The sequence below is a fragment of the Talpa occidentalis genome, unplaced genomic scaffold, assembly GCF_014898055.3.
Source record: "Talpa occidentalis isolate TD23 unplaced genomic scaffold, MPIMG_talOcc4v2.1 talOcc4.6, whole genome shotgun sequence".
NCBI classification, from domain to species: Eukaryota; Metazoa; Chordata; class Mammalia; order Eulipotyphla; family Talpidae; genus Talpa; species Talpa occidentalis.
The window spans coordinates 20518438-20531260 of NW_023604972.1; the positions used below are offsets into that span (position 1 = coordinate 20518438).

The window sequence follows — 12823 nt, forward strand, 5'->3', positions numbered from 1 at the left end:
GAAGTGTGACCAGGGCAGCTGCAAAACTAAATATTTAATTAATTTAAATTTATTAGCCATAGACTAGTGAGAGCTACCGTATAAAAGACTATAAGGTACTAGAACATTGCTGGAAAAGACTTAGATTCAAATCAGCTCCCTTTTCCAGTTATATGACTCTCAACATGTAACTTACCTTTCCATTCATTAGTTTCCTCATCTATAGAACTGGGATAACAGCTGCAACCCTGGTAGGAGGTACTTATAAATGGTGACTTAAGAGATGCAGATCAGAACAATGTGCAGGAGACTAGCACACTGAATTAACATGAGCTGCTTTTACTATTATCGTCAGCACCTTCCCTTTCCTATATTCCTCTCAATCCCCTTCCCCAATGCACCAGTGGCTGAGAAGCCAAAGACAGACTTGCCTGGTCTGGTTCTCTTCTTTTTTTATTTCCAAAGATTTATTTATTTACGCATACAAGAACCGGGGCACAGGCCAGAGGTGCTGGGGAGGGGAGGGCAGTAAGAGGACCCACCAGAGACAGAATGAGGAACAGAACAGGCAGATCAACCGAAACACACTGCTGAGGGGAGCAGCGGGTGAGCCAGGAGAGGTCTGCTGCACCATGCGAGCACCTCCTTGGACAGGGATCAAACTCGTGCTGCAGTGGCTGCGGACAGCCTCACAGGCTGGTCTCAACCCCTGTGCCACCAGGGAGACCCTCTGGTTCTCTTCTTTAAAGAAAGCACCTCTCAGCAACTACATTACGGGAAAAGGGCCAGATCTCCCTAAAGACAAGACTATAAGAATTAGCTCCAGGAAGCCAGCACAGCCCATATGTCTTGTAGAATTCAGGAGCACAGCCCTTCCTGAATATTCTCAACCTCTCCGAGCTGGAAGATTATCAAGAAGCTAAAGTATTTTCCATATCCAATGCTAGTGAGTACAAACTGATTTGAACCTGGCCACATGACTCCAGGGCTCACCCTTTCCCTGGACCTCCAAGGACACCAGCATCCATCCCCCAGGCCCCAGGCCCCTTTCTGAGTGGAACCTCCTCTGATGGTTCCACTGGAATTAGAAGCATGACCACTCCTGGGTCCTGACACTCACCATTTTATACACAATAAGGAACTTGAAAGGGATAAGCGCTACTTGAGCCCAAACAAAAAGAAAAAAAGATGAAAGCGAAGTTAAGATCAAGCTATCATAGACATTTCTTTAAAGCATTATCTTCCAAATTAAAATTGCCAAACAAGGAGCATTCATTTTTGCTTTTTAAATCCCTTCGAAACATCTGTCAGAAAGAGGACTTTCCCTACAGGAGGTGTTTTAGAACAGTGGCACATCAAAGAGAACTGGTTTCCAACTCAATTATAGGAAAAAGCACTGACTGGTCTGCTTGCTTTAGCCTTTTTCAAAACAGTTTATCTAGAAATGACAACAAAATTATATTTCATTTGGCCTGCATGGCTTTTTTAAAAGAAATTTTAAAAGCTGCCAACGTTTTTAAACTTGTAGTGACTTCACATAAAAAAGTAGAGATATCTACATTTTTTAAAAAGATTTATTCATACATGCAAGAACTGGGGTACAGGCCAGAGTTGCAGGGGGTGAGAGGATTCACCAGAGACAGAGTGGGATAAGAACAGGCAGATAGACCAAAGTACACTGCTGAGGGGAGCAGCGGGTGAATCAGGAGAGGTCTGCTGCGCCACGTGGGTAGCTCCCTGGCTGACAGGGATCAAACTCATGCTGCAGCGGCTTCGGGTAGCTTCATAGTGCTGTGCTTAACCCCTTGTGCCACCAGGGAGGACATAGATATCTACATTTTTTGGCATAAGATCTAGCAATACTAACTACTTCCTGCCTTGTAGTAATGCAAGCCCAATAGATGGATAAAGTGATTTCTAGTTTGCCACAATCCCCACCACTCCACAATGTTATAAGCAATCCTTTCTCCTCATTTTCACACAGGCTGTGTTTCTGGAGACACCCAAGTATGTGGCCTCTTGACAAGAAGCTCTGCACAAACAATATATCTTGCTCAATCACCTACAGTACTATCAGATGCCAGAAAGCATTCTATTTCCCTGCCAAATATTACTGCTATCCTACCACAAGAACCAGGGAACTCACAGTACCTTCTCCACACCAGGCGCCATCTCACCCACAAGGCCACCAAAACTCCAACTCACCTGCTACTCTGTGTCACTTCGTTCTCTCTTCACAGGCGTCACAGGCAGCTCCCCATTGATGCCCTCAGTTCCACTCACAGACATCAAACTTCTCCGCTCCTTCTGATTTGACTTGTGTTCTACTTTTGTAACTCTAAACCTGGGGAGGTAAGAGGAGGTTTAGGAAGTTTTACTTTTCCAGTAAACAAAAATGATGAGTAAATCAAAAATCATCCATCTAGAGGATCCCAAATGAAATCTGCCAAAAATTACAACAGCCATGAAAATACCATGTTCCCCAGGAGGGACGTCCCACCCAGCAAACATCCCCTGCCGAGCTTTCCAGCTGATCCTGCCCGGCACATCACAGACATGAGAAACACATTAAAAAAAACATGGGCATTCACATAGTAAACGGTTGTATCATTGTGGTTTCTAATGATGACTGGGATTTATCTTCAGTTTGTTAACCACAGATAGCTGGATAAAAGCATGACAAGTTTGCAAATTAGGCTGACATAACCAGGGAAAGGACTTAACTATAGTTCACTCTCAGGAGTCTTATGTATAAACACACACACACGAGCCCCAGGACACATTTATCAGTATCAGTTGGCAGTTGTTTTTTTGTGTCTGGTTTTTGTCTGTTTTATTTTTGCAAAAGCAAAACTGGGTTCATTTTCATGAAGGATTAAGAAAAATGTTAAGGAAGAATTTTTCATTAAGAATTAAGAGGGAAGTTAAAGCAATTTATATCCATTTGATTGTTTTTCTAGTACATCATCAAATCCCTGAAGTCTTTTGTAATAGCTTTTCTCCAGCTCTGGTCTTAATATCCCTTAAAACTCTCTAAAATAGATTCTCTTCCTTTGTCCAACATGAGATCACCAACCTGAGGAAGCGAGAGAAGGATCAGGCAAATCTATTCTGCCCAACGGGTAAGACTCTCTGTAAGCAACACACACTGAACAATTGCCTGTAGTGAGTCAATGCTCATAGTATTCACATTCAAAGAGAGAGAGCTGGATTTGTGCACTTAAAAAAGCCACGTTGAATCTGAGTTGAAAATTTCAGCACATTTTTTTAAAGCAAACAAAATACGCTTTGTCCAAACAAGCTATGAATTCTCATTACATTCAACATTCATAAATTCCCGTGACTCTGCTTCTTAATAAAACAGTGTAGTCATGGGTTGTGCTGTTTTGCTGTAAGTGGCAAACAGCCCTGTAGTCTTCTCCTCACTGCTTGTGCAACAGATGATGAAATGCAACCAAATTAAAATGCCAATAATGACAACAGCCAAGAATTCTCAAATGCGTAAGTGCCCCAAACTGGCCTAAGATCTTCATGTGAGTTGCCATACTCAGTCTTCACAGCAACCCAATGAGGCAAATGTTATTATCATCCTCATTTTATAGAGGGGGAAACTGAGGCATGGAAAGACATTTAAACTTTCGCTCTGTACAGTTGAGACCTGGGCTTTATCTATCAGCACAAACTTGATGGTTAATTTTATGTGTCTATTTGACTGGGATACGGAATGCCCAGATAGTTGATTCAACTATTTCTGTTTTGGTGAGAGTGTTTCCAAAAGATTCACATTTGAATTGGTAGAGTGGGTACAGAAGATTGCCTCCCCCAGGCGCGTGAGCATCTTCTAATCTCTTGAGGACAAAAAAGCAGAGGAAGATTAACGTGATCTGTTTGCTTGAGCTGAGACAACTGTCTTTTCCTGCCCCCAGATATCAGACTTGGACTGAAACACACCATCACTTGCCTGTTTCTCCAGCTTGCAGAGGCAGATCATGGACTGCTCAGCCTCCAAACGCTTTTGAACTGAGCCCTATAATGAAGCTCTGCTTCTACACAGTTCTCTCTCTATGATACTGTTTCTGCCTCTTTGGAGAACCCTACTACAGTAAGTAATCAATTTTTACCTTAATTTATACACATGACATCTGAGCTAGTAATAGCCATTCTTGGATTTCTTCTGCTATTGGGAAATTGCAGGTCCAGTCCAGAAAACACCAAAAAGGGCCAGAGATCTGGCCTGAGCCACACTTAGGAGAACGTACTCTATACGTAATGGGTCAGTACAAATCTACACCTCACAGCAATCACACCACACTCAAACCCAAAGCACCCACAGGGATCTTACCTGCCAACAGAGAGGACGGTGACCTCTCCTTGGCGCCTCGGGCGGCCATCTTTGGACTTGACAGCGGGTTTTATGAAGTGCCAACGCTTGTGCCTACACCGATGGCACACATCCCTCTCCACAGCGCCGCCCACTGTGTGCAGATGGTGGCCGCAAATGTGCTTCCCTGGAGTGCCCCCTGGAGACAAAGGCCCAGGACTCACAGGTGGGCTCCCAGGTGTGCTGGGAGTCACAGGGCTAATGTGGGAGAAAGGAAAATGTGGAATTTATTACTTAAAAGAGACACCAGCGAAGACAATCTACTTTCCTGAAATGCAAGGAGCAAGTTTAAATCAAAAGAAAACACTGCCTCTTCCCATATACAGAGAGAATTTGTGGACTGATTAGGGCAGCCAGTCCACAGCTTTAAGGCTGTGCCATGACAGTTTGCTTCAAAAGGCAATGCTGTGATTTATCCCTTCTAGAATGGAATTAACTGGCTGGAAATAAACACTACTGCTAAGGAAGCTGCTCCATTTGACTTTAAAAGTATTGTTTCTCTCTAAATGACTGATAGCCTTTCTCAGGCAATCATGCCAATTTCTCACCCATGGCAAGTGTCTGCCTAGATGTCTAAGAATTAGAACCCAAATCTATATGCATCACTTCTGGAGGAGAAAGAAAACATAAATCCCACCAAATTATCAGGAGACTTAAGCTAGAATTTGATTCAATGTGACTACTGCATCAAAGAAAGAAAATGTTTAGGACAAGATATCAAAAGTACTACTCAGAAGAGGTACTTTAATGTTGATAATAGTAATAATTTAAAAAGTAGTAATAAAAATAGATAATACCATATTCTAAGCATTTGATTTATTTTATTATTTTTATTTTAACATTTATCATTTTTTACATTTTTAAGACAATATTTGCTTCCCCCCACCCCCTCAGATTGAGTCCCCATAGAATTTCCTTCCCCAAGGCAAGCCATGCACCATCACCACAGTCCCCTGTGCTCCTCCTCCCTCCCTCTGATCCCTCTCCCTCCTCCTCCCCTGCAGGATGTCTCTGGTTTACAATTGTCTGTTTTTGCTTTGTTGTGGTTTGTACTGTTATTATTTTTTTTTACATTGATGTCTTATTGGGTTCCCCTATATTCCTGTTATAAGTGAAACCATCCGAAACCATCCGATACTTTTCTTTTTCCTTCTGGCTTATTTCACTAAGCATAATTGCATTTGATATATTTTAACTCAATCTTTACAACATCTTACAAGGCAGGCATTATGAATTTCCTTGTTTTAAAGAAACACTAAGCGTCAGAGAAGTTAACTAACTTGCCCAAGGTCACACAGCTAATGAATGATGGAGTTGGCATCTAATGTAGAGAGTTTAATTTTAGAAATCATGTTCATTCTACAGTGCTTCAGAAACAGGAGAGACCACTTTGATAACCTCAAAGTAATCTAGCCAGACCACCCAAAATATAAAATGCATATAGACCAGGAGTCGACTATTTCAAAAGCAACATGTTAAACCTCCAATCAGCTAGAAAAGGAGGAACTAAAAAAGGTCAGGGCCGGCCTGCCCAGGAAGCAGCCCTCCAATGTGGCATGGGTGAGGCAGCATCACACGCAGCCTGACACCTGAGCCTGTGCCAAAGGGGATAATACAAACCAGTCTTTTATGCTGCTGAGTGCTGGCCCACTGGCCCGATAAAAAGAAGTGAAACCCGTGGTCCAGGAGTATTTCTACATACACACAGAGTCAAAAATTTTCTGGTGCTCCTTAGGGATGCTCTTTAGATTATTAAAATTAAAACACAGCATCAGTTTTCGGGGTGGGGGGCGGGTAGCAATGTTAAATGAACACCTCAATTAGAAAGCTGAATTCAAGACTCTAACCGACATTCACTCAACAAATGCTTATTATCAAGTAGCTGCTGTACCCAGAACCCAATGGCAGACAACGCCCAGAGGTGACCTCAGCTAAGACAGCGTGAGGAACGTGATGTTAATGCCAGGAGTCTGTGGTCAGGGAGGGGCGGGGGGAGGCGGGTCATGGAGCATAAGCTCTGCTGTTCATAGGTATGAACAGTGGAGCTTCTGAAACTGACCTTCCTGCACTTTGCTTTTTGGCTCTAAAATGCCAATCTCCCATGGCCAGTTTGACAGACACACCTTAAACATCTGTGATGTTTTGGGGATACCACATACAATGTAAGCAAAAAAGGGTCTGACTCCTTGCCCTGTCTGTCACTCGGTTTCCACTCGCCTACCTGGCCCTTCCTGCCACTCTCCACGCACGTCCTTGGGCCTCCCCTGGCTGAAGCTTCCCTGGTGCATCCACACTTCATGCTCCTGTGCCTTTTCTCCTGACGCTCTGCCTACCAGCAGCCCCGGCCTCCTCTCTGCCCTTCACATGCCTGACTCACATTCAGTGAACGTTCCCTGACCTTCCGCTGAGCATCCGGTCCCTAGTCTTCTAACAGCACCCCGCACCCTCTCTCCACTACACATCTCCACTCCCCACAGACCGAGCTCCTCCCTGCAAGGCCCTGTGAGCAGCGCCATACACCAGCACACGTTGGGCCGCAACAAATACTCCCTGTTGAAGAAAGGGACATTTATAGACTTTGGCTACCTGTAACTAATCCTGCGGGCCTACGGTGCTCAACAGCCATACCCTATAACTGGTACCTCCACAATAGAACACAGCAAGTGCCCCCAAGTGCCTGGTTTTCCCCTTAAGCATCATTGTTCAAGGAGGGTTTTCAATCCCCAGGGTATCTTGTATTCCCTATAGTAGCCTGGTGAAGCTAGTATAGGGGTTATCTCCATTTTATAGATGATGGAAGTTGAGCTCAAAGCAGTCAGGAAACTTGCCCAAGTAGGGGAGGTCCCAATGCTGATGCTGCTACTTTTTCCATCACTACCCCCTAACACCACGGCTGTCCACCAGGAGTGAAGTGCCCCCCAGGAGACAGGAGATACTCTGGGCCTTCACACAGAGAGCCAGGTGTCACAGACTGAACCTCACTCAGGAATGCTGCCAGACATCCTACAAAGCACAGGGTAGTTTCTCATAGCAAAGAATTCTCTGACCCCAGTGTCAAAAGTGTCAAACTGAGGAAAACTGATCTAGCAGGTAACTGGGGAAAAAAAGACCCATTAAATGGGAGACACACTCACCTTTCAGGATCATACAGGCTATTGTCTGCTACCATTGCCTTTAAAACATCGGCATTGGCTAAAGAAAAAAATATATAAAGAATTAAAATGGAAAGAATAAGATGAGTAGTCACAGAAAATCACCACATGAGAGAAGCTGTTGGAAAACCCCTCCTTGAGTTCCTTCAATTCACAGATGAGGTCCTAGGGCCCTGGAGAAGGGAGTCTTTCCCAAGGTAACCCCACAACATGGCCCCAGGTGCCAATAACTTCCATCACCCGGGGATTCAGCAAGAGTGCAGAGACTCTGTGCAAAGGACGCAGATCTACTGCAGGGTTTGCTTCCTACACACCATCACACTGGAACACAGAAAACATTTCTTCCTCTCCTCACTCCCACCCCGCAACCAAAGGGAAATTGACAAGCTGTATTCTATTGCATTTAACTTACTTTTTAATCAATTTAATTTAAATGATGTAGTAGAAAATGTATGTCTTAAGAGACTTGTATTCTAGTAACATGTATGCCCTCAAATAATCAGCCCTTACACCCGTGTGGTGTCTCTCCCACATATGATCAGGGATGGGAGAGAGTTCATTTTCCAGATGGGCCCTTCAGCTTAGCTCTGCTGCAATGCAGGGTCATACAAGGCCTTACTTCTGGCCAGATATCTTGAAATTTCAAGTGTTGGACTGAGTTAAATTAAACTTCTAAGGTTACTTTTTTTTTTTTTAATCCCAACTGGCAGGTGGGGTGTTTGGCCATAACAAAACCAAGTTGAATCTAAGTTTCTTGAGCCCCCACCCCACCCGGAGAGATATACATGTTCTTTTTACCTCTTGTAGTACAGTCAAATTTCAAGGACGAAAAATTTAATGTTAAATAGCCCTTGGATATTTCATTGGTGAAGCCAAATGTTATTACTGACTCCTAAACTGTCCATTGATTTCTAAAGTTTATGATGAACCACAACAAATTCTCTAGGGATGAAAGAATAAAATCACTACCATGTGAGCCAACACCAATATTTAACATTTATTATCTCAAACGACAGCCCTAGAGGAGGAAAACTAACTCTGCTTCCAACATTGATGCTTTAGTTATTTAGTTAAGTCTAACCATTAAGTGTGACCTATAATTAAAGTATTTCTTAACCATTTACAATTAACTTTAATTATTTCCAAATCGCCCTCCCATGAAATTGTAATAATGAAAAAATATGCTATATCTGTTTATGTACTACAAGTGTGCGTGTGATTTATATATAAAATAAGGGGTTTTTCGCCTCCACAATTCAATTTTTACCCTATCACAACCCTTGCGCACACATGGGGCTATAAAGAAATACTAGCTCATCATACCATTCTTTTCTACAAGAAACACTTTTTTTGCCCTTCATCACTGTGAAGATACCAAAATGCATTTCCAAGCACAGTTTTTATCTCAAGAACAGTTTTGTCATTACAAAAAAAGTACTGAATGAATTGGCAATATCTTCTCCCACATGACAAAGACACCTTAGCCTCTGTGGACAAATTTAAGTATAATCTAGTACTGCCAGTCATTTTCCCTTTTGAACAAGGATTCAGAAAAATAATTTTCTCTCAGATAATGGGTTCAGGCATGAACTAAAATAATTTGCCAGTGGACACTTATGCAGATGCCATCATCTATCAAACTTCAAAACTATAACAGCACCTTTTTTTAAAGTATGAAAACAAAGACACTCATAGGCTAAGCTGTTGAAAACCAAAAGTTTAAGTAGTTGCCACACAAAATTATCACCTATAAAGTGCTGACCTCTTTTAGAAACATCCAATTATAAGATTCCAGGAAGATTATTAAAATACATTAAGATTATTACTTCAACTTGCTTTTATAGACTTGTGTTATTTGTTAGGTATTTGTGGATTCCTGTACCTCACCCTTATCTTTGAGAAATAATTCTCAAACAGCCTCTTTACTATTAAATTTCTATACATCATTCACACTCACTCACACTCAAGGTTCAGCATGTGGGACCACCACACACACACATACACACACACACAGCTGTCCCTGGTCTAACTTCCAGTCTACACCGGAGAATAAATCTCATAAACTGTCCCTTGGGAACATTTTGGTTTCTTGTGATAAGAAAACGCTCACATAACACCACCACTAGGACTTATACCCATGTTTTAATTCAGGTATAAAATTACTTTAAAGGAACAATAATTAAATTCCATAGACTACATATCGCTTCCAGTTGGTTTTCCCTATACTTGTCAACATTCTGTCAACTATATTTCCTTCATGGGATTCCAGATAGTGGGAGGAGTCAGTTATAGGGACAAGGGAAAATTGCCAGCAGGCAATAATTTCCAGGAACTACTTCCTCTCTTCTTTCCTGAATTTCTTCTGCCTGGTAATACATATAAAGCAGAAAAATGTCTTGCTTTCTACCACAATTCTTTTTGAAGTTTTCCCTGACACTCAAGACAGATTTCACAAGTAAGAACTAAGACTATTATCATCAAAGCCAGATTGCCTGCTACGTCAAGGACCAACGGCATCACAGACCCTCCAAACTTGGGTCTCCCAACAACCCCACAACAGGTAGAAATATCCCCATTTCACAGATATGCAGAATGAGATAAAGATGGAACTGATTGCCAAGGTTACACAGTCAGAGACGGATCTGGAGACAAGCCCTGGTCTCTCTGATTCTAGCCTGGGTACTTTCAACCTCCAAGCTCTCCTTTCTACTCCTTCAATGTCTAAGTCTCTGTCCACCTAATTCCCATCTTACCAGCTCATAGGATGTTTGCAGAACCAGGAAAGTAAGATTCAGAAACCTCCTTGGTAAGACAGTAGTTTATAAAGAGATCCTTTTTGTCATATAAATTGAGCCCCCAGGTAAGAATTTCACAAAATTATTTCTCTGTATGACTAATTAGGGGGTCTGGGGGAGTAGTCAAAATAATATCAGATGGTTGAAGGGCCTCACAGAGAAGCTCAACTCTGGAGTCGCAGTTACTTTCCAAACTCCCATACAAGGCAAGAAAACCCCAATGGCCCCCCAAATTCTCTTCAATTCAGCTCTGCTTAGAAAAAATAAAGGCAGCACTCTGTTTAATGCAAGCCTCAAGATTAGAAGGAAACCAATCAGTGTGCAGCTCTGCTGAAAAATTCATCCTTCAAGAGATACTTATCTAAACGAAACCTGATTTGCAACATTCAAGACATGAAAAGTTTAAACCATAAACAAGAATGTCACCATGAGTACAGGTGAAATATCACTCCATCAACCAAATTAAAAATGCAGAGCAGAAGACTATTCATCTATCAAGGCTGCAAATGATTTAAAGTATGTAAGCATGGGCAAAGAAAACCTAAGTAAACATGGACAGATCATACTTAATGTTATTCTCTATTTTAATTTTTAAAGAAAAGTCATGTGGTGGCATACTTATAATTATTTTTTAAATAGCTAAGTTAACAGCAACAGGGAGATTTGGCTGGCTAGGAAATTCAGAGTCTGCTGAATTTCTGACAGAAACAAAGAAAAGATACAAATGCATTTGTTCTCAGAGGATTTACATGTGAAAGGCAAACTTAAAAGGCGATGTTCTAAACTGGTAAGAGACCCAAGTAGGTCACCAGCTGTAGCTTAACACAGGCTGGGAGCAAGCAGGGGCTGTGGCCAGAGGAGGGGTGTCCGGAGAGATCAGATGTCTCTCTGCAGCCAAGGAGAACCAGAGGCCACCCAGGGATCAGAGCCACCACCTGTCCTCAAAGTTACTGGGGAATCACAGGAGACAGATGGAAGTCACTGACCAGGTACAGGAGGAGGTTAAGAATCAGACAGAAGGAAAAGAAATAGGGAGCAAAGGAGAAAGAACAAAGTGTCTTGGGAATCGCTGTAACATACCTGCCAGCCAAAAAGACTGCCTTCCAAAAGGAGAAGGATGTAATTAAAAAAGGAAAGAGCTTTATTTGCCCAGGAATGTGGGAGGTGAGGAAATTACATATTGGCTTGCTCCAGGGACCCAAAGGCTTGTCCACTGCTGTCATTACAAGAAGGAGCCACACATGGGTCGTGTGACTTTGGGCAAGTGTCCTTATCTGCATAAAGGGGTGATAAACTACCTCTCAATAAGGTAGTTGGGAGGGTGTAATGAGTTAATGTTTAAGAATAATCTTATCCTTAAAGTACCCAGCTGTAGGTTTATCTCTTTGGCAGGAGGAAGGTTACTATCCCTCTCTCCCAATAGCCGAGGGCAAGAGCACAGTTAAATAGAGATGCAGAAGTTCAAATCCCAACCCTGCCACTTGCCCACAGTGTGATGTCAGCAAGTTAGTTAAGCACTGTCGGCACCAGTTTCTCAAATCTAATGTGGGAATAAAGCATCTGAATCACCCGGTTGTTAGTCCCTGGAAGGCCCTTAGGACAGGCCTGGCACACAGGGAACGCTCAGTGCCTGCTAAGAAGTTATACGTAAGAACTTCAGCCCCAGGCGAAGTTTCCACAGTTGACTTCTTTCAACCATCAGCTGTCAGGAAACAGCTGCATTCTGCATTCACTAATTTAGCAGCTGCCTCAGCTCTCAGAAGCCCGGGTCCTGAAGGCCTGTGAGTCCTGCAAAGCCTGGGTGCAGCTTCAAATGCACAAGGTGAAGGAGCAATTAAGGGCAATTAATTAAGTCTTACCCCATACACCTCTTAAGAGGGTCAAAACTTCCATGCCCAGAACATATCTGTAAATTTCTTGTGTAAGTTAAAAAGCACTTTTTAATGTAACAGAAACATGCCTCTTGGTTGTATAATGTATCACCACATACTGTCCCCTGAAAAAAGGCTTCTGGAAGACAGTACCGAAATCCATGAGTTGTGGTCTTTTTAGTTTTATTTTAAATATCATTCTATTGAGTGGGGTTATCTAGTTTTAAGTCCTGTAGAAACGGAAAGCTGCAAATTAGGGGAGAGGAAAGGCAACGGTGCATCGCTGAGCAACCAGACTAAGCTCTGCTGCAGCTAGCCAGATAAGCTGAACAACCAAGCCTTTATTACTTCATCTGCAAGATGGTATGAGACCAACCTCAGAGAATGAAGTGAACTTCCTCACATAAAGACCTCAATCTATGCCAAATGCAGAAAGCACACCCAGCAAAGAACAATGAAAATTGTGCTAAACCAATGCAGAATGACTGTCTCTCTAAGTAAAGCCACAGCCCCACAGCTGAGCCAGGCAGGTGTTCTCACTGGGTAGGGTTTCCAGGGGGGGACTGGTGCAAAAGAGCAGGAATTTATGGAGCAGCACAGTGCTATGTCAGCATCAGGACCAACGGCTGAGCACATCAGAGCCCA

General features: G+C 42.6%; 1 protein-coding gene across 1 annotated transcript in view; it reads right to left on the reverse strand.

Moving 5' to 3' along the window:
• Nucleotides 1-12823, reverse strand: part of RELL1 (RELT like 1) — a 57634-nt gene that overhangs the window by 17466 nt on the left and 27345 nt on the right. The window contains exons 4-6 of the mRNA XM_037529286.2: nucleotides 7495-7552; nucleotides 4322-4558; nucleotides 2185-2323 (exon numbers count right to left, since the gene is read on the reverse strand). Coding sequence (XP_037385183.1) covers nucleotides 2188-2323; nucleotides 4322-4558; nucleotides 7495-7552 — 431 coding nt within the window. The 3' untranslated portion in view covers nucleotides 2185-2187. The remainder of the gene's footprint in view (nucleotides 1-2184; nucleotides 2324-4321; nucleotides 4559-7494; nucleotides 7553-12823) is intronic.